The 22,771-nt window shown below is 64.4% G+C and overlaps 9 protein-coding genes and 1 non-coding gene across 10 annotated transcripts; 5 read left to right on the forward strand and 5 right to left on the reverse strand.

Moving 5' to 3' along the window:
• The first annotated feature begins 1,936 nt into the window (after window positions 1-1,936).
• AMSG_20014 lies at window positions 1,937-2,009 on the forward strand. The gene has a single exon. It is a non-coding gene; the product is annotated as a tRNA-Val (tRNA).
• Window positions 2,010-2,100: 91 nt separating this feature from the next.
• AMSG_04328 (uncharacterized protein) lies at window positions 2,101-4,013 on the forward strand (the record flags this gene model as incomplete). The annotated part of the gene is made up of 2 exons (XM_013903220.1): window positions 2,101-3,922; window positions 3,973-4,013. 2 exons carry the CDS (start codon window positions 2,101-2,103, stop codon window positions 4,011-4,013), a joined length of 1,863 nt encoding a protein of 620 aa, XP_013758674.1.
• On the reverse strand, window positions 3,732-6,514 carry AMSG_04329 (uncharacterized protein; the record flags this gene model as incomplete). The annotated part of the gene is made up of 3 exons (XM_013903221.1): window positions 3,732-4,622; window positions 4,769-5,311; window positions 5,786-6,514. The coding sequence occupies 3 exons, from the start codon at window positions 6,512-6,514 to the stop codon at window positions 4,032-4,034; spliced, it is 1,863 nt and encodes a 620-aa protein (XP_013758675.1). The 3' UTR covers window positions 3,732-4,031.
• Window positions 6,515-7,621: 1,107 nt separating this feature from the next.
• Window positions 7,622-8,263, forward strand: AMSG_04330 (uncharacterized protein; the record flags this gene model as incomplete). The annotated part of the gene is made up of 1 exon (XM_013903222.1): window positions 7,622-8,263. One exon carries the CDS (start codon window positions 7,622-7,624, stop codon window positions 8,261-8,263), a length of 642 nt encoding a protein of 213 aa, XP_013758676.1.
• Window positions 8,264-8,300: 37 nt separating this feature from the next.
• Window positions 8,301-8,777, forward strand: AMSG_11802 (uncharacterized protein; the record flags this gene model as incomplete). The annotated part of the gene is made up of 1 exon (XM_013903445.1): window positions 8,301-8,777. The coding sequence occupies one exon, from the start codon at window positions 8,301-8,303 to the stop codon at window positions 8,775-8,777; it is 477 nt and encodes a 158-aa protein (XP_013758899.1).
• Window positions 8,778-9,021: 244 nt separating this feature from the next.
• On the reverse strand, window positions 9,022-10,359 carry AMSG_04331 (uncharacterized protein). The gene is made up of 2 exons (XM_013903223.1): window positions 10,160-10,359; window positions 9,022-9,870 (listed from the first exon to the last, which is right to left on the reverse strand). Exons 1-2 carry the CDS (start codon window positions 10,269-10,271, stop codon window positions 9,170-9,172), a joined length of 813 nt encoding a protein of 270 aa, XP_013758677.1. The 5' UTR covers window positions 10,272-10,359; the 3' UTR covers window positions 9,022-9,169.
• Window positions 10,360-10,388: 29 nt separating this feature from the next.
• On the reverse strand, window positions 10,389-13,071 carry AMSG_04332 (long-chain-fatty-acid-CoA ligase ACSBG2; the record flags this gene model as incomplete). Its single annotated transcript, XM_013903224.1, has 2 exons — window positions 10,389-12,992; window positions 13,021-13,071. The coding sequence occupies 2 exons, from the start codon at window positions 13,069-13,071 to the stop codon at window positions 10,428-10,430; spliced, it is 2,616 nt and encodes an 871-aa protein (XP_013758678.1). The 3' UTR covers window positions 10,389-10,427.
• A 559-nt stretch (window positions 13,072-13,630) lies between these two features.
• AMSG_11803 (uncharacterized protein) lies at window positions 13,631-15,509 on the reverse strand. The gene has a single exon (XM_013903446.1). The coding sequence runs from the start codon at window positions 14,144-14,146 to the stop codon at window positions 13,703-13,705; it is 444 nt and encodes a 147-aa protein (XP_013758900.1). The 5' UTR covers window positions 14,147-15,509; the 3' UTR covers window positions 13,631-13,702.
• Window positions 15,510-16,422: 913 nt separating this feature from the next.
• On the forward strand, window positions 16,423-21,782 carry AMSG_04334 (mitogen-activated protein kinase; the record flags this gene model as incomplete). Its single annotated transcript, XM_013903225.1, has 5 exons — window positions 16,423-16,690; window positions 16,810-17,413; window positions 17,611-20,354; window positions 20,681-20,778; window positions 20,913-21,782. 5 exons carry the CDS (start codon window positions 16,423-16,425, stop codon window positions 21,780-21,782), a joined length of 4,584 nt encoding a protein of 1,527 aa, XP_013758679.1.
• Window positions 21,736-22,600, reverse strand: AMSG_04335 (uncharacterized protein). Its single transcript, XM_013903226.1, has one exon. The coding sequence runs from the start codon at window positions 22,589-22,591 to the stop codon at window positions 21,812-21,814; it is 780 nt and encodes a 259-aa protein (XP_013758680.1). The 5' UTR covers window positions 22,592-22,600; the 3' UTR covers window positions 21,736-21,811.
• Between the last annotated feature and the right edge of the window lie 171 nt (window positions 22,601-22,771).

Genomic DNA, 22,771 nt, shown 5'->3' on the forward strand with positions numbered 1-22,771 from the left:
CCCACCACCATCCCATCGCGCCCGCGGCTTCCTCTTCCTCCTCATCCTCCTCCTCTCCCCGCTCCATCTCACCCGCATCCGCATCCCCGACTGTGACACTCCCATCCGTCAACCATCGCATGCCTTACTGCCCATCTTCCAACCAACAGCAATCTCAAGCCACCCAGTCCGACCCCGCCCCCTCTGCTGCCCCTGCCTTGCTGACCACCAGCCGCCAGCCGCCGCCCGCCGGCCCGATCAGCCGACCCTGATCACCACCTAGCTCGTTCCCACTACCAGCTACGCAACCCGCGACCACAACCAAGGTCATCACTCACCGTGCATTTTTACCAGTACAATTATCGCTGTCATCGACACCCATCTTCCTCGGCTCATTTCCGCGTCGGCTTGTTTTGTCTGGGTGGTTGAGCACGCCCTCGACCGCCCGACCCCGCACATGCTCCCCACTACACTCATTGCAAGTCATGGCCAATCTGATTTCATTACTACCCTACTACATACACACGCTATCCCCTCGCACAGTCTTCTATTCACAGCTGCAGTATTCCGGAATCCGAGTTCTGCCGGCTCAGGCCCAGCTTGTTGTCCTGGTGTCGTTTCGATGCTGCTGACCCCTCCTCCCCGGGCCCATCTCCGACGCCCACTCCCCACCATCCCCACCCACGACCACCACACATACACCACACACAAACACTACCCCTGCAAACATAGCCACCCACTCTCTGCTCCCCGATATCCACATCAGCCGACACCATCCCGTCAACAGCATCGCTGCCGACTGCCTGCTGCTCACCGCCGACCGCCGCCGACCGACCACCGCCGACACCACCGAGAGCAAGCTAGCCATCGACAGGACATTGGAGGCGATGCATACGGATAGCCACATCTTTGGCAATGACTACCAGTCTGCCCTCCAACCCAATCCTTCCCTCCCTCCTCCGGCCTTGTCGATCACAGCCCCCGCCGGCCTGCTCATCGCCAGCCACCCCTGCCGCCGATCACCGAGCCAGAAGACGAGACCACCGGGCTGGCCAGGACAAGGAAGAACAAGAGAGGGCAAGTGCGAGCGATAGGCAATACAGTGATGGGCTAGAGTGCAGTGGTCTGCCTCCTTCTCTATTCTCAAGCCATCGTCTCCATCGACGTCCATCTCAATCCAATCCATCCCGCCCTCCTCCCCCTGCCGCCCAAGTACCTGCCTTCCTCATCTTCCACACCCCACACACACCCATCATCGTCATCGCACCCACCCACATCAATCCTTTAGCCCAATCGCCATACCTACCGCCCCCTCTGCCCACCTCGCCACCCACGTCACGACCCCCCTCATCCCCCCTACCATACTCATTACGCCCCATTACCACCAACCACCACCCTCACCCCCTACTCCACCGCCATCACTAACATCCCAGCCACAACTCCCACCCCCATGCTATGGCCATGCCCACCACCATCCCATCGCGCACCCCGCTTCCTCTTCCTCCTCGTTCTTCTCCTCTCCCCGCCCCAGCTCAACCCCTTCCTCATCCCCGACCCCGACACTGCCATCCGGCAAACATCACATACCATACTGCCCATCGTCCAACCAACAGCAATCCCGGGCCACCCAGCCCCGACCCCGCACCCTCAACTCTTGTCCTCGCCGACCACCTACGCGGCGACTTGTTTGGCCTTGGCGGTTGAGAACGCCCTCGACCGCGCGACCTCGCACACGCCCACCACACTCATTACCAGCTATGCCCAATCGGATTTCATAGCTAGTATACTACATGCACACACTATCCTCTTGCACAGTATCCTATCCACAGTCCCAGTATTCCGGACCTGCGCCCGTCGCTCTTCAGCACCCGCGTGCAACCGCTCCGAATACAACCATCACACCACCACCGCAATCTAAAGAATTATTCAAATACCCACCGCTCCCATCCACTCTTCAGATCCGATAACTCAGTTGGAAGAGTGTCAGCTTAACACGCTGAATGTCGGGGGATCGAAACCCTCTCGGATCTTCATTTTTTTGCCCGCACGCCCACCCTCACCTCCTCAAACTTCACCCTTGCTCCCGCAGCACTTTCACTCCCACGCCCGACCACACTTCTCATGCAAGACAGGGCGGGGAGTCGGATACGGGCTCTCTCCCGCCCGGTTGCGGTCCGCAACGGCTTCCGCCGCCGTGAGTCCAACGCGCCGGTCAAGCCCCGCCGGTTCTGGCGCTCGCAAACCCGCGCGGGCAACGTGGTCACCCTCGCCGACCCCGAGCCGTTCGAGCCTCCGCAGCCTGCTGCCGAGGAGGGCTTCCTGCTCGTGAGAAAGTCCGAGGCCATGGCGGTCAAGGCCAAGGGCTGGTCCCAGCGGTACATGCGCCTCGTCGGCTCGCATCTCTACATCTGCCGCCAGCCGGCTGCTGACCCGCTGTACTTTCTGGACTTGCCGCGGGTGGTCATCAAGACTGTTCACCGGCTGCCCGGCGGCGACGGTGTCGAATGGCGTGCCGCCCATGATCTTCCGACCTCATCCGAGTCGGCAAGCGATGCGAGCGACGATGGTTCTGCTGAGCATGCTCTTCACAAGGCGCCTGAGGCTGCCACTGCTGGGCTCGGTGAGAAGCCTGTCGTCTGGGCCTCGCTCGGCCTCGACTGTCCGGAAGAGTTTGTGCTCTGTGTCGGCGTTCCGGGCGACTGGCACTTTGTGCAGGCCAACTCAGAGCCCGAGTGCCAGCGTTGGCTCCGCGGTATGCTCTACGCGCAGCAGTACTATCGGACCGACGGTGCCGGGCCGTTTGGGTGTGGCGTCATGCCCGAGGTTGTCTGCCGTGTCCCCATGTTTGACGTTCTCTCCGTCTTTATGATCGAGGACGAGGGTCACCAGTTCTCCGTCGCTATCGAGGCCCGCCACGAAGTACACATCCTGCTCACCGACGACGAGGCCCGCGCCGAGAACGAGCTACTCGCCCTCTCCCAGGCTGCCTCGCGCGTCTCGGTCATCTCCTACCCGAGCAGTGAGCCGGAGGACGTTCCCCTCCCGCGCCGCCGCCGCATCCGCCTCTCGACCGCTGAGGACGAGCTGGCGGCCGCCATCGTTGAGATCGAGGAAGAGGAGCAAGCTGCGTGGCTCGGCCAACCGTCGGCGAGCTCGCCGTTGCAACCGCATGCGAGTAGCGCCGGCTCGGTCACAAACGAGTGTACTCCTGTTGACGGCCTGCTCGAGCTGCCGCGCGCTCACGGCTCACCCGAGCAGGTGGTCAGTCCCGCAGATGGCTGTACCGAGACCAGCGACATTGTGCTGGATGGCTCTGCCCACTGGACTGCTGACGACGAGTTGCTCTATGCCATCGACGACGTTCGCGAGTTTGTGGCGAGCCACAACGCCGTCTCGCTCAACGAGCTGTTTGAGGTCAAGGGCCCAGTCCTTGACGCCATTCACGACATGGTCCGCGAGGCCATCTCTCACCTCGAGGCAGCCACAAGGAGCTGGTCGCTCTCCGCGCCATCGATCGACATGATCAACGAGGCGCGCCTTGCGGCGTGCGTTGACGACCTCTCGCGCGCCGAGCCCGTCCTCGACGCCCGTCCGTACGACACTGTCCACGACGCTGTCAACGTCCTCGACTTTATCGCCTCTGTACTCGGCTCATGGAATCGCCTCGCGTCTGCGCTCGATCACGCCGTCGACGCCACTGTCGCCATGCTCGCCGACAGCGGCAGCTCGCCCGACTTTGCGTCGTCGGCAAGCAAGCTCGCAGCCGCCATGCGCGCCGCCCGTCGCGCCGTCCTGCGCCGGTACGTACCGCGCCCCGACCTTGCCGACGACCTTTGCAAGGTGATCGGCGTCCCACTCACCGAGTGCATCGTTGTCCTCGACGACATGACCTCGGCGCTCGTTGTGGCATGCCTCGGTCAGGCGCTGCCGGGCCAAGCCTCGCGTCGCGACCCATCGGACCCTGCCTACATCGGTGAAGCACTGCTGGCGCAGCTGGCCGCGCTCCGCAGCCTCGCCCCAGTTCGCCCGTCTGAACCTCCTCCTCCCTCTCATCAAGACGAGTAGGCATCTCCAGCAAACGACATACTTGCCACCAGAACTGCGCCGGCGCCTGGGCCGTCAATGGCGTGATGCGCGCTCCGCGCCCGTGCCACCGACGGCGACCCGATCCCAGCCATGTGCGAGCGCGACGGCGACGCGACTTGCAGCTGCTTCTCCAGTGACGACGGGACGAGCGCATCGAGGATCGGCGAGTGGAGATGCGGCGCCTGGGCCAGTGCCGGGTCGCGTTGCTCGACCCGCCGCAGCGCAGACGGATCCGAGTCCCGCTGCATGAACACGTCCAAGGCAAACATGCGACGGGTCTCGGTCTTGATCAGCTCGTAGGCCGAGGTGGGGAAGACTGCAAGCGCAGTGCGGAGCAGTGCCGTGTACAGCGCGTCAAAGAACGCGTGCTCCAGAACATCGTCACGGAAAAACGCCGCCCATTTGTCAAAACCAGGCCCGTCGGCGACAGCCTTGCGATACTCGGCGCTCTTGCGCGACGGTGTCACCATCGCATCCTTGTCAGGCAGCGGCACGTGTGATTGCTCTCGAATCTGCGACCGCCTCGCCTCGGCTTTGGCCTCGGCTTGCCGCTGCAGCTCACGCCGCCGCCCGACCAGCGAAGGCAACTCGCGCCGCCGCCCGCCGACTCCCTGCTGCCGCCCCTACCGCTCGCTCGTGCAGCCGTGGCCTCGGCTGCCGGCTTTCGCGTCTTTGCCAGTTGGCTTGCTGACGAAGAAGCAACCTTCGCCGACTGCGGAGCCTTCGTCGCCGCAATCCATGACGTGCCGCGCGAAAGGAGGAGGACGTCGGCATATGACGCCGCCACTCGCGCGAGGGCAATCTCCAGCAGCGAGACGTCAGCGCCCATGATGACCTGCGCCATGTACGCCAGGTAGCTCGAGAGGAGCGTGTTGTACAACGCTGTGTTGTACATGGCAATGAACGGCGACGGGAGCGAGCCAACGCCCATCCGGGCGAGTACAAGCGCTTTCGACTGGGCCACGTCGACGTGGTCGTTGGTGCCACCGTCGAGCCGGTGCGCAGCGCGGATGAGCATGGCCGCGGTGGCGTCAGGCACATCCGCGACAGCGTTGCGGCTTCGAGCCGCCACAACCCGCCTCCGCCTCAGTCGGTCCGTCATGTCGTGCTCCACACGGGCTCGCGCTGCCGCCCGCTGCCGCGACGACATCCCGGCCGCCCGGGCATGCGACCGTGACTGGGTGAGCACGTAATTGGAGCCGAGCGCCATCGACGACGCCTGCAGCGTCTCCTCCTCGTCTCGCATCTGCTCCAGCGCACTTACCGCTACTGTGCGTTTCCTGCTTTGCCCACTACTCTCGCTACCCTCACTCCCGTCCTCGTCGTCGTCGTCGCCCTCCCGGCCCGCTGCCTGCGCCTTCCTCGCCTGCGACTGCGCCCGCCCCACCGCCGCCAGCAGCTTCATCGACCGCCGCAGCTTGGAAAAGCCCGACCGGGCCATATCTCCGGGTGCCGCCGTCCTTTGCCCCGGTGACCGCCTGCTGTGTGTCTTGGGTGTCTCATGCCATGCGAGCTTGCCACGCGACGACATCCCAAACCGCCTGACCGGCGACGAGTGGCGGCCTGCCCGCCGACGCTAGACGACGGACCAGCTTGGCGTCCTCATCGCTCGGCGCAAGGCCTGTCACTGTTGATATTTGTTTACCTCGTCACACGTTTGCATCGCCAGCGGAAGGGGGGCGATGGGCGGAATGGGCGACTCATTGTGCGGCAGGCTGACGATATCACTCGGGCGGAGGATGTGCGATGGGAGCGGGAAGCGGCGAAGGAAGAGCGATAGGTAGATGGCAAAGACGAGAACGTGGGTATCGTAGTATTCGGTCCGATGCCGGATGTCATTCTCGGACTTGGTCCCGATCCGCCACTCGGTGAACGGCGAGTGGAAGGCCCAAGAGTAGTGCGCGGCAAAGGCAGCGACGACGCCGAGGAACTCGAGAAACGCCGGCTCGACGTGCAAGATCCACATGGAGACGAGCATGACGAGAAAGACGGCAATGTCCATCATTGCATACTCGTACTCATCGATGATGTCAAAGTTGTTGAGCAAGTCTGCGTTGTACACGTTAAGCACCACAAAGTACTCGAGGATGATCGGATAGAGGAAAGCAAGCGGGACGACGTACAGTCGCCACGATCGCCACATGTAGTACAGCCCCGCCCGCCACCGCATGAAGCACCGCGTGCAGCAGCACCCGTTTTGGTACTCCTCGGACGTGATGCTCCCCTGCCCATTCGGCCCATCCGACCAGTACGGCACAGCCACCGCAAGCGGTGGCAGTCGCGGCTTGTGTCCGGGCGAGGCCGGTGGTGATGCCGTGCGAGGCGACGCGCTGTGTGAAGAGCTGGATATCAGTGAGCTCGATATTGTGTTGATCATGGCGTTGTCTGTCAGCTCGTACTCGTACGATGAGTAGTCTTGTGATGCCGAGGCCGAGTAGTATGCTTCCATGATGGTGCTGGCTTGCTCTGCAACAAGTTGCTGTGTCGGAAGGAGGAAGATCGTCGCAGTGTAGCCATAGCGTCGTTGGTTTTGTCCAGCCCCAACTGTGCCTGACGACGCCGCGTTGCGGCGCGGCGCGGCGAGAATGCGGTGTTTTGGCGGATACGTGCGCGTCAACTCGCCGCAGGGCGGCTAGCGTTGTGAGACTCTCCTGCACCATCTAGCGCCGCTTCATCACTATCAACACGCCTAGTCTAGTCTACATTGGCTGTATCGCCCACTAGGCTTGAACCGTGTCATTAGCTGTTGTATGCCGCCCACAGGAGGCCTGTAACCACTAGCCAATTTCATCCCGTGCGACCACGTGAATGACAAACCATGACACTCCCCGACGCCGCGTTCTTTCTCCGCCGGTCAACGCTCACAACGCGCGTCATCAGACACGCTACGCTCCGCACCGGGACGTAATCATGCGCACTACGGCACACCTGCGGGCGCGCCATCATACCATCATGCTACGCGCGACGATCCGCCCAACGGCCTGGCTCCTGCGCCACATCTGCATCTCCCAAGCACCACATGGTGTCGAGCCGGCATGCTGCGTCACGCACACGCCACACACCACAAACATCAACACAGGCCAAGCCAACCTCTCCATCGACCGCCAATTACCGCAACATGATCGCCTCCAGCAATGGACACCCGCCACTTCGACCTCCACCTCTCGCCACGACCCCACACCATGTACTCACGCGCACCGTCGTCAGCATGCGAGCTGTTTGAGCCACTCATGCCGGGCGACACCCGGTGCGGACTGTGCATGCAGCCGGAGGAGGCCCATGGCGAGGCCATGCTTGCCACCGAAGGCATGCTGGCTGCCACCGGTACACGCGCTGCGCCTCCGCTCCATGCGCTGCCTCCGATGGTCTCAACTGGCGCGGCTCGAGCACTAGCCGGCGCAGCGTCACCTAGCCTTGCTGCTAGCCATCCGCCGTCGGCGGCTTCGGGAGCGCTGGCCGCTCTGATGCAGACGGGGTATACGCCGCCCATGCCGGTCGCGTCGTCCAAGCTGGAACGCGATGCCACGGCGCCGGCGAGGGGGACACAGCTGGCAAAATGAGGGTGCTGGGCTCGGCGACGCTAGAGCTGCTCCAGACGCTGGGCGGCAGCGATGCGGGCAAGGCAGGCTCGGCCGCGACAATGCTGGCGATCATGGCGCGCGACTCGGGCAAGGCCACGACCATGGCGGCGCTGGGCGCCTTTGACCGGATTGCGGCGCAGCTGGCGACGGCCGAGCTCCCGCTGGCTGTACGCCGGTCGATGTTTGTCCTGCTTGCGGCGCTGGTGACAGTTGAGGCCAACGTGGTCAAGCTGGCCGCGTCGCAGGGCGAGCTGCTCGGACATGTGTTCTCGGTGGCGGCGATGGGCGATGCCGGCGACCCGGCGTGCGTAGCCATGGCGGCGTTTATTGCTGCCGCTGCCGCCGCCACAGAGCCCGAGGTCGAGGTCGACGACGAGCTGGCCCACGCGCTGCTGGCGGCGGCGGAATCGGTGGCCGAACCGGAAGCCGCAGCCGATCTCTCGCGCGCCGCGAGCGCGAACCCGGACAACCCCCCGCATGCCGGCGTCTGCACCAACACCGGGTGCACCTCCTGTGGCGAGCCTGCCTTTCTCCGCTGCGCCGAGTGCGAGTTCCTCTCATCGGCCGCCGAGACGCGGCTACAGTTCTTTTCATTTGGCAGCGCTCTGAGCGAGTAGCCAGCGCCGGCTGGGTGGGGCTCAGTACAGGTACGGCATGCCGTGCACCTCGTCCTCGAGCTTGACCGCTGCAAGCATCTCCATCAGCTGCTCGCCCTCGTGGGCGTTGAACCGGGCGTCTTCGACGTGCTCGGCATGCTCGGCCTCGACCTGCCTTGCCACGCTCCTAAACGACGTCATCAGCGACGTCATGCTCAGGGGCTCGACATGCTCCGCCACTATCGGCGTCGATCTCGGCGGCGATGGCGCCCTTGCCTCGACCACGCACTGCTCCTCGCCGTACTCATCGCTCTCCGTCTCGTTCCCGTCGCCACCGCTCGGCTCACCCCCCTTGGTCCAAACCTGTCTGCCAGCACATCTTCCCTACTTGCCACCACCTCGCCGTGTCGTCTCAATCCAGGACTGCCGCTCCCCTCATCGCGACCTGGTTCCCGATTCCAGCCGGCGGACCAAGGCTGCGTCGGCGAAGGCGCTGTGTTCCGAAGGTCGCCCGCGAGGCCGGCAACCTCCATGACCTCCAAACCCTCCATACCCTCGTCCCTCCCAGACAAACCCGCACGCCCACCGCCGCCCTCCACGGCCATAGGTTCGACAGAATTGGCTCTCGGCCCTCTGCTGTAGCCGTAGTCGGCCCTGTGGCCGTACATGCCACGCGCTTGTCTGTCGCCCTTCGAGTTGGGAGTCGAGTACTCACTCAATTCGTCGAACCCGCACAACAGACGGCGGCGGGACCGGTCGCCTCAAGACGGCCCCGCATCTCGCGCGTCACTCGTGGAGATTTACTACAGACGAACCGGTGTGCCGCTCATGCAGCGGCCGTCATCAGCGCCAGCACGTGCCCACGATCAGCAAACTGTAGGCTAGCTTGCGGCAGCCGGCTACTCGTTGCGGCAGGACGTGCCCTGCTCATGGCCGCGTCCTACTGCAGGATGCAGAGCCGCTAAAGAAACGGGTCGTCATCCTCGTCGAGCTGCTGGGAGGCGGCCGGGCGCGAAGCCGGGGACGCCGCGCCTGCAGGCGGCGCGGCCATGGTCGGGCGTACGGCTTCGAGTACGGGGCCGAGCCAGCCGAGAGCGGGCGGTGGGCGCCCTCGGCGTCCGAGTACGACGCGTTGGAGACCTCGAGGTAGAACATGGTCGAGCCAATGGTGTAAATGATCGAGGCGACGAGGTACGAGGCAACGCCGGCCTGGTGCGACGACGACTTCATGAGGAAGATCGAGCCGAGCCAGAGGAAGAAGCTAGCGACCGCAAAGAGGAGCGCACCCATCGTGAGCCGGTCCTCGAGAACCAGTGCGCCCTCGTTGACCTTGATCGAGTCGTAGACGAGGGTAAAGCCGCCTGCAACGAGGAACCACGAGGCGGTGAAGAAAATCCCCACACCACCCATCCGCGACGAGTGCGAGTAGTAGAAGAAGCAGCCAAAGATGTAAAAGACGGCACCAACAACAAGGCAGACCGACGCAATGACCTGCCGATCTTTGAACAGCGGCACACGCGGCGTCTTTGCCCCGCACGCCTTGATCGCCTCGCCCGCAAACATGCCGGCCCCGCCCGCCCACACCAGCCACGCCAACTGGAACAGCACCGTTCCACCCGCCTGAGACGCTATCCCCATCGCAGCACACACGCACACACACACACACACACACACGCCATCGCAGGATAGCACACACACACACAGCCCATCGCAACACGGCCCACCAAGTCGCACAGTCGAACCCTCGGACACACATGAGACAACGCCTTACCACCACCACCACCGCCCACCACCACCACCCACCCGCCACCCACCACCACCCACCACCCACCACCCGCCACCCACCACCACCCACCACCATGTCCCCCTCACCCTCATCCTCCCCCCTCCCCGTCCCCCCTCCCAGCTCGGACATACCATTCCAGAACGAGAGGAAAGAGCCCAGGATCATGAGGCCCGACGAGCCGGCCATCATCAAGAGCGCGACGGACATAAAGTTGTCCTTGACATACGAGACTGCACCAGACATGGTTACCACTTGCTCTTCCTCACTCTCTGCTCTGCAGTACTTGCAGTTGTGCACTCTTTCCCGCACAAAGCCACAAGCTAGAGTCGAGTGACAGACCGCAAACCGCTGAGCTCGGCCGGCCACGGCGCACTGGGCGCATACATTCAATGATGTGCCTCACTCGTACAGCGAGTGCAACAGCTCAGCATAGACGGCAATGACAACGTCGCGGCGGAGCTTGTACGCCACGTCGAGTTCGCCCGAGTAGACGGTGAACGGCGCCGGGGTAAAGGCCCACCGGTGGATCTGGACGGCTTGGGGCGCGGCGTCGTTGTACGCGTCGACCCGTGTTTGGACGTAGCGGATGACATCCGGATGCGCGATGACTTCGGCGACAGTGATGCGGGCTGTGGCGTCGACGTCGGCGAGCATGGCAGCCTGCAGCTCGAGGAGGTCGAGCTCGGCGGCAGACTCGACGTCGTCGTCGAGCCTCCTCTGCCCGCTCTCGTAGATCCAGCGGAGAATGCCCGAGTCGATGCGGGTCGTCGCCTCGCCGGTCTGTCGGTTGAGCTTGGTCTCGGGAGTAAAGAGTGCAACGAGATGGGCCTTGTTCTCGCCGTAGACAAAGGCATGCTCGATGCCCGGAATGGCGTCGACGAGCTTGGCCTCCACCGCTATTGGCGCGAGCGCGGTCCCGTCCGCGAGCGTCACCACGTCCTCGACCTTGCCGTCGACGTGCAGAAAGCCTCCCTCGAACCGCCCAAAGTCGCCGGTCTCGAACCAGCCGGCCGAGTCGAAGAGCGGTGCCTGGTCGTGCTTGCGCATGCGAAAGTAGCCCATAAATACGTTGCGCCCGTAGACCCGGATCGGGCCCTCGCCGGCCTCCTGCTCGAGCGGCACGCCCGAGGCGGTGATGAGCTCGCGCCGGTCATCGCGCGTCGACACGCCCGTCCCAAGCAGCCGCCGCCCGACCGTCCCAGTCAGACATGCTCCGGGCAATGAGAGCGTCGAGACGCCGGTGCACTCGGTCATGCCGTACGAGACGTAGATCTGCAGGCCGAGCGACTGGAAAAACTCGAGCGTGTCGACCGAGATGTGCGAGCCCATCGAGACCACAATTCGCGCGTTCTGCAGCCCGATTCGCTGCCGGAACGGGAGAAAGGTCGTCAGCCGCGCGAGCGTGTAGCCCCACGGCATCGACTCGCCGCGCTGAGCCGCGTACGTTGCCGCGAGGCCTTTCCGCCGCGCCCACGCCAGCATCCGATTCCGCGCGCCCCAACCCGAGTGAGTGTACTCAAACTCCTCGAACCGATCGCGGAGCCGCTCAAAGATGTGCGGCATGCCCACAAAGAACGACGGCCCCACCTCGCGGAGCACGTCGCCGAGAGAGCCCTTGAGCGCAGTCTTGGTGACAAACGAGACAGCATGCCCAGTGACAAGCGGCACCACAAGGTCGACGAGCAGGCCGTAGACCGACGAGAGCGACATGAACGAGACCGCCTTGTCCGACCCGCTCGCGCCGAGCATGCCCGAGAGAATCGTTCCCGCCCACAGCAGGTTGTCGTGCGAGAGCATGCAGCCCTTTGGCGCCGACGACGCTCCGGGCGTGTACACAATCGTGGCGCACATGCCCGGCTCGACCTCGGCCTGCCGCCGCCGCACCAGCCGCTGCAGCATCGACTCGTCGGTTCCGGCGAGGAGCACAAACTCGTCAAAAACAAATGGATAGATGCCGGCGTTGCGGAGGTACCGCGCAGAGTCATCGCGGAGCGCCGTGAACGAGACCACCGCAAATAGCTTCGAGTACTTCGTCTGCCGCAGGACAGAGACAAGGACCTCTAGCTCCGTCTGCCCACCAATGAACAGCACCGTGATCGACGCGTGCCGGAGAATGTGCCCAATTGAACCCTCGTCAAACGCGTCGTGAATGCCCACAGGAATGCCGGCAACCATGACCGAGCCGAGAAACGCCATGCACCACTGCGGCGAGTTGGCCGCAAAAATGCCCACACGCATCCCGGCCTTGATCCCCATCTTCATCAGCGACCGTGCCACTCGCTTCGCCTGCAGGTAGTACCCACGCCATGTCACCGTCGCCCACTCCACCGCGCTCTTCTTCTGCCGCATCGCTGGATACACCGTAAGCTCAGCCTGCATCTCGCGGAACTGTTCCATCAGCGTCATAGGCCGCAACGCGTTGGGGTCGTCGGTCTCACTGTTGTACTTGTTCCAGAAAATAGACACCGCCTCCCGCGGCTTGTTTGTCCACAGCGCCTTGTGGAGGAGCTCTCCCGGATCGAGCCCGTCCGAGCCGGCCCCGGCCTCTACATCCGCCTCGCCGGCCGTGCTCCCCTCGCCGCCGCCGCCGCCCCGCACCAGCTCCACCACAGACGCACCCGAACCAAGGTATCGCCCATCCACAGAGCCCTCAGAGTCTGAAGACTCTGTCGATCGCGCCACCTTGCGCTTCACCGCCCGCCGCGACCGCAGCCCGCTCGCCTTCTTCTTCTTCCTCCTCCTCCGCCCCACTCCCCCGGATGGCCCGGCCATGCCGCTCGAGCTCGACGAGCCTATCCCACTCGAGCTCGAACTTGAGCTAGACTTTGAGCTCGATCTTGAACTTGAGCTCGAGCTCGAGCTTGGCTCCATGCCAGTTGTCGAGCCTCCAGCCACCGACGAAGCGTCGCCCTGCGCCTCTTCCTGCTGCTCGGCAGCTTCTGCGTCCTCGGCTCCTTGCGGATGCTCAGACAAGGCCGACGCCGCTACACACCCCGTCGTTCCCTCGCCAGCCTTCCAGCCGCAGCCCCCTGCCGCGCTCCATTCTGTATATTCGCCACTCGTTCTTGTCCTGCTACGGCATGCCGTCCTTGCCCCAAGGAGAGGGTCGGCGTCGAGAGCGACGATGCCATGCCGCCGCAACAGCCCGCCTTCACCCTCGCTCACTCGGCTGCCTCCCTGCCTCTGCTGCAACCTCCGACTGCCACTGCAGCCGTCACAGGATGTCCCCTCCATTGCCCAGTGCAAGTGAAGTGGTACTCCAACTCGATTACTTTCCCTTCGGTCCCCTCGCCTTTACATCCTCGCTTCTCGGTCCCCAAAAGTTGACATTCACAAACTGTGCGCAGTATGTCACGGCAAACCCCACACCCCAATCACAAAAGCAATGAAGTCCGAGTTTCTGCCGAGACCCCCTCCACCCCCCCCCTCCCCCTCCCAATGACTCTCCACCACCACCACCACCACCACCACCACCACCACCACCACCACCACCCCATCCCTTCCTTCCCCGTCCCTCCCTCCACCCCCAGCCCCCTTTGCCCTCCACCACCACCACCCACCCACCCACCCCTCCATCACCCCTCCTCTCGTACACACACCCTTCCTCCAAATCCCCTGTCCCGCATCAACCATCAACATTGTTCGTCAAAGCAGAAAGCCCAACCTCCAACGAGCTAAAACCACAGCCACTCCACCACCAGTATCGCATTCAACACCACACACGACCATACATCCCCACAATCACTCAGTCGTAGTGTGTGCCCTCTCGCCCGCGACGCTATGACCGCTCGCCACATTGAGCTCTCCATCCCCACAGACCTGGTCACTTCGCCACCTGGCGCTCTGTCTGCTCTTCTCACCTGTGCCACCCTCCCGGACGCCGAACAATCCTCGTCAGCACGCAAGGCACCGGCAGCAGGGGCGCAGCCGACGTCACCAGGCTCAGCAGGGCGGTCAGACGGGGGCGAGGGAAAGAGCAAGCGGCTGCCGAGTGATGGTCTTGCGCCTCCGCACCTCATCTCCACCCTCTTTATCCTCACACACTCGGCAGGTGGCTCCAAAGACTCGCCACTCCTCGCCGCCGTCGCCACAGGCCTCGTCACCCACAACCCGTCCATCGCCGTCCTCCGCTTTGACTTTCCCTACCGCTCCGCCCGCTCCAACGGCCCGCCCGACCGCCAGCCCAAGCTTATCGAGTCGGTCGCCGCTGTGGTAAGCCATGTCCTCTCGGCTTCGTTTGCCTCGTTTGTCGCCGATGCTGCCTCCCCGGCCTCGCTTGCTCTCGCCAACGTCTACCTCGGCGGTGCCTCGATGGGCTGCCGCGCCGTCGCCTCGTTCGTCAACTCATTCGGCCACCTCTACGAGCACCTCATTGCGGGCCTGGTCTTCTACGCCTATCCGCTTCATCCGGCCAACGACCCGTCCAAGCTCCGCGACGGCCCGCTCCTCCTCCTCGACCGCCACACCCGAGTCTGCTTCATCCAAGGCACCCGCGATCGCCTCTGCTCCGCTCACCTCATGACTTCAGTCAAGTCGCGCATGGCTGCCCGCCACGAGACCCACCTCATCGAGTCGGCAGACCACTCGTTCAACGTCCTCAAGTCCTCACCGCTCTCCACTGCAGACGTCTTTGACTCGATCATCGCCACAACCCTGGTCTTCTTCAACGAGCCCATCTCACGCATCACCATCTCCGTCCCGCCGTCGGCAGTCTCCTCGCCCACCGCTGCTCCGTCGGCCCTCGATCCCTCCGCCCCCGCCGCCGTCTCGCGCAAGCGCAACCGCTCAGACTCCAACACCCCGCCGCCGCCGCCGCCTTCCGCCCCCGCCGTTCGAGCCCCGCTCGCTCCGCCGTGCCCGCGTTGTCCCTGCCTCGCTTGCTGTCACCAACTCGCCGCCTGACGTCCACGTCCTGCCAGCCTTCAAAAAGGCCAAGCGCTCCACCCGATCGTCGTCCGCAGCCGCAGCCGCCGCCACATCCTCTGCACAATAGCGATGACCCTTAACGGTACGGTCGTTTGGGCGCGTTGTCGCCGGCCTCAAAGTGAACAACACAGTACATGATCAAGTCCTCGAACCCCCTGCTGCCGCTACACACCGGCCGATCGGCGTCGCATGTCGGCGTCGCATGTCGGCGTCGCAAGGCTGCCGCTTGAGAAACTGGGGCGTGCAAGCAATGCTCGCCATGCGTATCATCAATATGTGTGGGGTAACATAGCGTTGGGCGCTGATGTCATGTCCTGGAACGCGTTGACCAGTCTTTCCAATTCCGTCCCAAAATTGCTTTTGGACATACTGCCATGATGACACACTCTCGGCCATCAGCCGTGCTCCGCCGGCTCGACAGCTTGAGGTCAAAGTCGAAATAGGGCGCCCAACGGGCCGCCCGACGGCGGGAGGGGGGGGGAGGGGGCTTCCCCCTCCTTCAAAGCTGATTTTGTCGATGCCATCGGAGCAAACCAAGGTGCAAGCCGCTTCGCTTCGCTCACCCAGCCGTGGGTGCTAGCAGTCGCGGCAACACTCCCTGACCTACAGGTACGTTTGATACCGCCGGTCAACGCCGGTCAACGACAATCAAGCCTCACGCTCGCCAGACTGACCCCACACACAGAGACCAGCCCACCACCACGACCCCCATCTGCCGCACACCCCACACACTCGCCCCATCAATGCATCCACGCATCCGCCCATACGCTTCCCCGCCCCCATCTGAGTGCCGCACTTTATTCCTCTTGCTGTCCAACTTTGATCCCTTCCGCCGAGATTACATTGACATTGGACTCCCGTTTCCCCGCCAACGATCTTACACGCACCTCTCTCGTCACCCCCCCCCCTCATCACAGCTATGCACCACCTCGTCCTCCTTACAATATTAGGCCTCGCACTCGCCATCCTCGCTCCCTCAGCTGACACCGTCTCGGTCCGTCTTGTTGCCTTTTCCTCCCCCCTCGTAGATTGGTCGGCGCCTGCCAGCCAACTTGCGGCCTTTTTCGCCGCTGCGCCAAACGTAACACATTCGGCCGCAGCTGTTGTCGTCGATTCGCCGGGCCCGCTCGCCGACTACCTCCGTCTTGTCCAGCCGCCGCTCCCGGCCGACCTTGTTGCGCCGCATGGTCTTGCTACAAACATCGAGGATGTGTATGAGCTCTTTCAGCAACTTCCCGACGACCTTGCTGCAACCATCGTTCCCGACCTCATCCCCGCTGTTGTCCCACTGCTCACGGCACACCACGCGACCGATGCTCACCCGTCTCTCTACGGCGTACCGCTCCTCGCCGCCCCGGCCGTTTGCATCTTCAGCAAGCCCGCACTTGCTCGCATCGGCCTCTCACCGCCCACCTCCTGGTCCACCCTCCGCGCTACCTGTTCCATCGCCGCCGACAAGCTGCCCGACATGGTCTCCTGCCTCGGCTTCCCATCTCGCCTTCCATCGAGCCTCTTTGACATGCTCGCCATCCGCACACACGGCGATGCCTTCTTCCGCAACCTCACCGCCGGTGCCATCTCGCTCACAGACCCGCGCGTCGTCGCCATCGTCGACGACATCGCCTCTCTTGCCGACGTCCACCACTACTCCGCCGCCGCCACCGAGCTCCAACTTTCGCCGGCAGACCTTTCGTCGTACCGCAGCCTTGCCCTCGGCCACAGCCTCATGGTCTGCGGTGAGACCCTGGATCACGCCGCTGCCGTATCTGCTGGCATGGATCCTAATAATCTCGGCGCTTTGCCTTTCCGCCCCTCGACTCGGATCCATCGCCAAGCCTCCCGTTGCCCTCGACAGCTGTCCTCGCCTCCATCTTTGCTCTATGCGCTCCCAAAGCCTCCATCGCCGGCCCGACTGCGCTCGACCTCGCGCGCTTCGCCGCCGACCCGGCCACTCTCGCCGCTCTCCTCGACGCCAATCCCGACCGCATTCCGCTCACCTCATCGCTCGCTACGCACCTCACCTCCGCCAACCTCCAGAGCCTCGCTGCCATCGTGTCCTCGGCCTCGGCACTCCTTCAGCACTCGGCCGTCTTTATCGGATCGACCTCGCTCACAACGGCCTGGAACGCCTTTCACAGCAACATGTTTCTCGCTCAGGCCTCACTCTCCTCGCCCCTCGTCCGCACCGAGGCCCTCGCCGATCTCGAAGCTCTGCGGCTCGAGTCGGTCCTCGCCCAGGTCGCACCGCCGCGCATTACCCACGACTCGGGCTCGTACCACACCCGCATCTCCGTAGGCATTTACTCGCCCACCGCCAACGCCGTCATCCACTACACCCTCGATGGCTCGCTGCCCTCGCACACCTCACCGCGCCTCGCCTCGCCACTCCTGCACATCGACCGAGATGGGAACGTTGCCCTCCGTGCCATCGCCATCGCCCCGGGCTCGCTCCGTCGCCTGTTGTGTTGCGCCTCTACCACTTGCCGCACTCATCCACGTCACCGCCGCCCATCTCCGCCTCCGTCATCGTCGCCATCTCCGCCTGCACCCTCATCGGTTGCATCGCCGTGACACTCCTCGCTGTGCTGATCATCGTCCATCGCCGCCGTCGCCGCGCCTCGATTGACGCCGCCGACTGGGAGGCCCAACCCGCCAGCCCGTCCCTGCAAGCCGCCACTTCGTCGTCTTCAGTCGTCCTCGCTGCCGAGGAGGCCAACTCGTGTGGCCCCAACTTGGTCGACGACAACATTTGCCTCCGTCCCAGCGACGTGGAATGCCTCCATCTTGTCGGTTCGGGCTCCTTTGGTGCCGTCTACACAGGCTCCTGGTCTGGCACCTCGGTCGCCATCAAGCACCTCCGCCTCGCGCCCGCCGCCGCATCCTCGCCGGGCATCGTCGACGCCATCATCCAAGAGGTCGGCACGCTCGCCGCCATCACCGCCCCAAACGTCGTCCACATCCTCGGCGCCCTCCAAACCCCGCTTGCCATCGTCTCAGAGTTTGCCGAGCGCGGCTCGCTGGCTGCCATCCTCACCTCCAATCACACCATTCTCGACGCCTCGATCATCTTCAAGTGGGCCAACGACATTACCGCCGGCCTCGCCGCCCTCCACGCCGCTGGCGTTGTTCACGGCTCGCTCAATCCGCGCAACGTGCTCCTCGACTCCAACTGGGTTGCAAAGCTCGCAGACTATGGTCTTGCGCCTGCAAAGGGCGACCTCTCGCTCGTCGCCGCCTCACACGCCTTCGTCACCTCGACCCGGAAACTCCCGCCCGCCACCACCGATCAACTTGCCAACACCTGCCACTCGTCGCGCTCTAATCCTGGCGGCCCACCTCTTCACCGCTCCTCGCGCTCGGGTCAGTCGAGCGTTTTCGCCTCGCACGACTTGCTTGACTCGTCCATCACCTCGGCCGCGCTGGGCGATTCAACTCTCGTCTCGATTCCAGAGTACCCAGTAGGCGACGTCTCGGACCTCTACTACGCCGCGCCCGAGGTCATCGCCAATGGCCGCGCCGCCGTCTCCAAAGCCTCTGATCTCTTTGCCCTTGCAATCACGCTCTGGGAACTCACGTCGCGTCGCCGTGTCTACGCCGACCAGAACCCGCTAGCCGTCGCCGTCGAAGTCGCTCGGGGTGCCCGGCCGCCGCTAGAGGACATCCCGCCGACCTTTGCGCTCCTCGGCAACGTTACCTCGGGCCTCTGGGCCCAGAGCCCGGACGAGCGCCTCCCGCTCACCGACGCGCTCTCTCTCATGGCTGATCTCTTTGATCCAGAAGTAGTCATCTTCCCATCCGAGCCGCAAGCTCCCTTTGGCTCCATCCTCGCCGTCAAGGTCATCTTTCCGCAAGCCCTCTCGCTCCTTGCCGCCAACCCGGGGCTCTGCCATTCAGCACTTGTCGAATCACTCACCATGGTCGTCGACACCGTCGAGGCCGCCGCCGGCTGCGTTCTTGCGTCCCATCCGACTTCGGTCTTATTCTCGCTCCACAACCCGTCTGACGTTCACCCCATCGCCCTCGCTCTGCACGCTCGCTCCCCGACTGTCGGTCCGCCTGTTCTGCTTGCTGTCCGTGGCGTCATCGAGACGACCCGGTCTTCTCATGGAGAGTACAAGCTGGGTGGCGCGGTAATCGACGACCTTCTCAACCTCGAATCCAGGGTCGTCGCCGCTCCCGCCTCGCTCCCGTCCGAAGGCTGCTTGGCTCTCGTCGCCGACAGGCTCGCCGACGAACTCAAGCGCGCCCATGCCGCCTCGGGCACTGCCATCTCGCTCATTTCCCCGCCACCCGCACTCGCCTCGCTGCATCCTCCGATCTTGCGCATCGAGCTCCCCGCCGTCGTCGCGCCGAGCTTGAATATCAACTCGACCGGCTCGTCCATGAGCAAGACATCAACCACCCTGGAGACCCCGCGGACATTGCTCTCGGAACGCGTCTTGTCATCGGGCAAGCCGCGCTCTTCCTTCGGCTCCTCCGGCTTGAACGACACCACCTTGCTCTCGCACGAGCTTGTCACCACCTCTACGCTCGCCGCCGTCGCCTTTCTCTCCGGCGCCGCGACGGAGAAGCTCATCCGTGGTGCCTCGCGCCCAGTCCGCGGCTCGTACGCCAACCTACGCCGGACTCGCTGGCAGACTCAGAGTGTGGTCGTCAAGCACCTGGTCACCCAGTCGTTTTCCAACCAGGAGCTCCTCGCCATTGCCGCAGATGTGGCGTCGGCTACCATCGCGGGCTCGGCCTCCAAGTGCCTCTCGCCGCCACTCGCTCTCTGCATCGAGCCGCCCAACGTCGCTATCATCTTCCCCCGCCTCCGCTACTGTACCCTCCGGACCATGGCCGTCCATCCGGACGTCGTCCGCGCCCGCTACCCGTCGCTCCTTGTGCCGTCGCTCGACATTGTGTGCGCGCTCGGCACCGCCCTCATCGACGCCATCGAGGCGCTGCACATGGCTACCGGCGCCGCCCACGGCGCTCTCACGCCGTCCAACGTCTCGATCGTCCTCTCCTCCTCGGGCTTCCCCACTCGCGTCATCCTCTCGGACTTTGGCCTCGCCGCCATCCGAAGGCTTGTCGGCCCCAAGTGTATTCTCCCGTCCGCGTCATATGCCTCACCCGAGGTGCTCTCGGGCAAGACCATAGCCAAGCAGGCCGACACCTTTACCTTTGGCTCCATGCTCTACCAAATCGCCTGCGGCCAGCCCGCCTTTACCGGCAACAACGAGACCGTCACCGCCGCCCGGGTCATCGCCGGCGACCACGCCCCGATTCCGTCCATGATCCCGGAACCACTCGCCCGACTCATCATCGACTGCTGGGCGCCTATCCCGGAGCGCCGACCCACCCCGTTGGTCATCCGCCACACCCTCTCCAACGTCTGCGCCCAGGCGCTTTCCACCGGTGCCACACCCCGGACTGATCCTGCCATAGCCGACTCCGACCCGCCTTCCCATCGCCGCTCCTACTCCTCCCCCCGAGGTGCGCGCCACCACACCCCTCGTTCTCCCGGTCGATGACTGTAAAACCTGAACCGCCCCCTCTTGACCGTCACCCGTCGCGCCGACGGCCCACGCCCACGCCCACGCCCACTCCCACTCCACTCCCACACCCACACCTTTCTCTCCCCATGTTTCGATTCCTCCATACCACCGCCCGGTGGGGCCTGACCCTCGCTCCACCACTCGCTGCTGTCACTACCCTCTTGGTCTATGCCAACGACCTCGCAGATTGGCTCCTCTTCACCACCACTGTCTACAACCTCGGCGGCTGGTTCGCCCCGGGCTCATCGCCATGGCTCCAACTTGTGGTCCTCTCGGCCATCATGGTTCCCTCCATTATCATCACTCTGCTCCTCACTTTCTGCTGCTCGATGTACATCTTCTTCAACTTGGCCCGCCTCCCGTCCCGCTCGACGGCCTGGTCGTCGCTCCGCTGCTCTCGCCCTCGCTCCTTGCTCAGTCGGACGACTCGGATGCTGGCGCCGCCGTCCTTGGCGAAGACGGCGTTGGCCTGCTCCTAGGTGACGTCGGCCTCTGCTCGGTCTATCCTGCCCTGGAAGAGCGTGATCCTCCCGCCGATGCCGGAGGCAGTGGCGGCCTCGTCGTCGCCAGCCTGCCCAGCTCCACGCCTGTCGGCGTCATCGAGTGGCTTGCTGCCGAGGCCGCAAACTCATGCGCTACCGAGTCGTATGACGTCCTTGTCCTCCGCAACCTCTTTGTCCTGCCGAGCTACACCAACCATGCAGTGCCGGCAAGTCTAGTCGCTGCTGCGATCGACGCGTATGCGGCGCAGGCGGCCAGCGGCAATGCCGAAGCCGCACCTGCGGGCCTTCTGCCTGCCGCGGTCGCCGTTGTGCCCGACGTTGCGGGCCAGCGCGCCTCGCGCATTGCCCGCCTCGCCTCTCGCATCCCGCTCCTCCGCCAGGTCTCGGTCCGGCAGACCAAGATCCATGTGTACGCGCTCCCGCACGACCTTGCCGCCGCTGCCTGGCAACTCATCGCCTCGCACCGCGCCGAGCCGCTCGACTCCCAGCTCCTTGCCGTCTTTCCGCCGCCGCGGACCGAGATCCTTCGCGACGCCACCGACGCCCCAGTCGAGGTTGTCCACCTCGCGTGGCATGCGTCGCACGTCCCCGCCGACGGCTCCGCTGTCGCCGAGCCCGTCGACGACGCCATTCACCTGTTGGCACTGCCGGCCGGCGATTCGCTAGAGACACAGCTCCTCGACGACTTTCCACAAGCCCGCACTACGGTCTCGCTCGCCATCGGCCTCTCCATCGGCCTCGACGACTCGGACTTTACCTGGTACTCGTCGGCTCTCATGTTCTGATGGCCTTGCAGAGTGTACGCGAGCCTCACTCACACAAACTCCTCGGCGTCGGCATCCCACGCAATGAGCGATGCCGGAATGCCGAGCCCAGCGAGCACCTGCTCCATGCTGAGCTTGGAGGTGGCGTCGCCGGCTGCGCGCGACCGCGACACAAGCGACTCCAGCGCCTCGACCGCCACCTCCTTCCACTTCATGAAGAGCGCCTCCAGCCGCTCGATCTCGCCAGAGTCCTGAATCGAGCCGAGGACCCTGACCCGCGACAGCGCCTTACTCGCTGCTTGCACCTTTTTCCGCGCCTCGCGCACCAGCATTACGTCTGACATCGGCCGCGGGCCACCGCTCCCACGCCCAATCCGCTTTCCGTTCAAGCCCTTGCCGCGCTTGGTCGCCTGTCGCCGTCCACGCCCGCGCCCAGCCCCGCCCGGCCGCAGCAGCCTCATCCGCCGCCGCCGAAGCGTCGTCGTCGCGCTCTGCGGCGACGACGGCGACTTGGCTTTGCCGACTCTGCCGCCCTGGCCGCCGCCCCCGCTCCTTGCGGGCGAGGCAAGTCCGCCGCCCAGCACAGGCCCTGTCGCCTCTGCCGTCCGCCACCACACCTCGATCGTGCCCGTCTCACCTCTGTCGCCCTCTGTCGGCCACACCGCCTTGCGCACCGTCCCGGCCGCGAGCCATGCCGCCGCCGCAGCAGCCGCATCCTCCTCGGAGCACCCGGCGCCAGTCGCAAGCGTCGCCACCGTAAATGGCTCACCCACCGCAAGCTCCTCCACCGCAAGTCTCTCTGCCCCATGCTCCACACCCGATCTCGCCATGCTGCAGACACGTGCTCCTCCACACCCACCGCCTGACGACCATCACAACGGTTACGCCTCGCCAAAACTACGACCTTTTTGGTCACGTCCACGCTTCGCCCGACATGACCATGTCCGCATGCCATCAATTCCTTGTCGGGCAACACATGGCAACGCCATGGACAACCCCCCCCCGTACGC

Source organism: Thecamonas trahens, assembly GCF_000142905.1.
Source record: "Thecamonas trahens ATCC 50062 unplaced genomic scaffold supercont1.18, whole genome shotgun sequence".
In the NCBI taxonomy this organism is placed as follows: Eukaryota; order Apusomonadida; family Apusomonadidae; genus Thecamonas; species Thecamonas trahens.

Excerpts from the sequence above, each read along its gene's own strand:
- AMSG_04335 (XM_013903226.1), bottom strand. The coding sequence starts at position 22,591 with ATGGCGAGATCGGGTGTGGAGCATGGGGCAGAGAGACTTGCGGTGGAG.
- AMSG_04331 (XM_013903223.1), bottom strand. The coding sequence starts at position 10,271 with ATGTCTGGTGCAGTCTCGTATGTCAAGGACAACTTTATGTCCGTCGCG. Across the intron at positions 9,871-10,159 it reads TTTCCTCTCGTTCTGGAATG|CGTCTCAGGCGGGTGGAACG; the intron begins GTATGTCCGAGC and ends CGATGGGGATAG.
- AMSG_11803 (XM_013903446.1), bottom strand. The coding sequence starts at position 14,146 with ATGGACGGGTTGTGGGTGACGAGGCCTGTGGCGACGGCGGCGAGGAGT.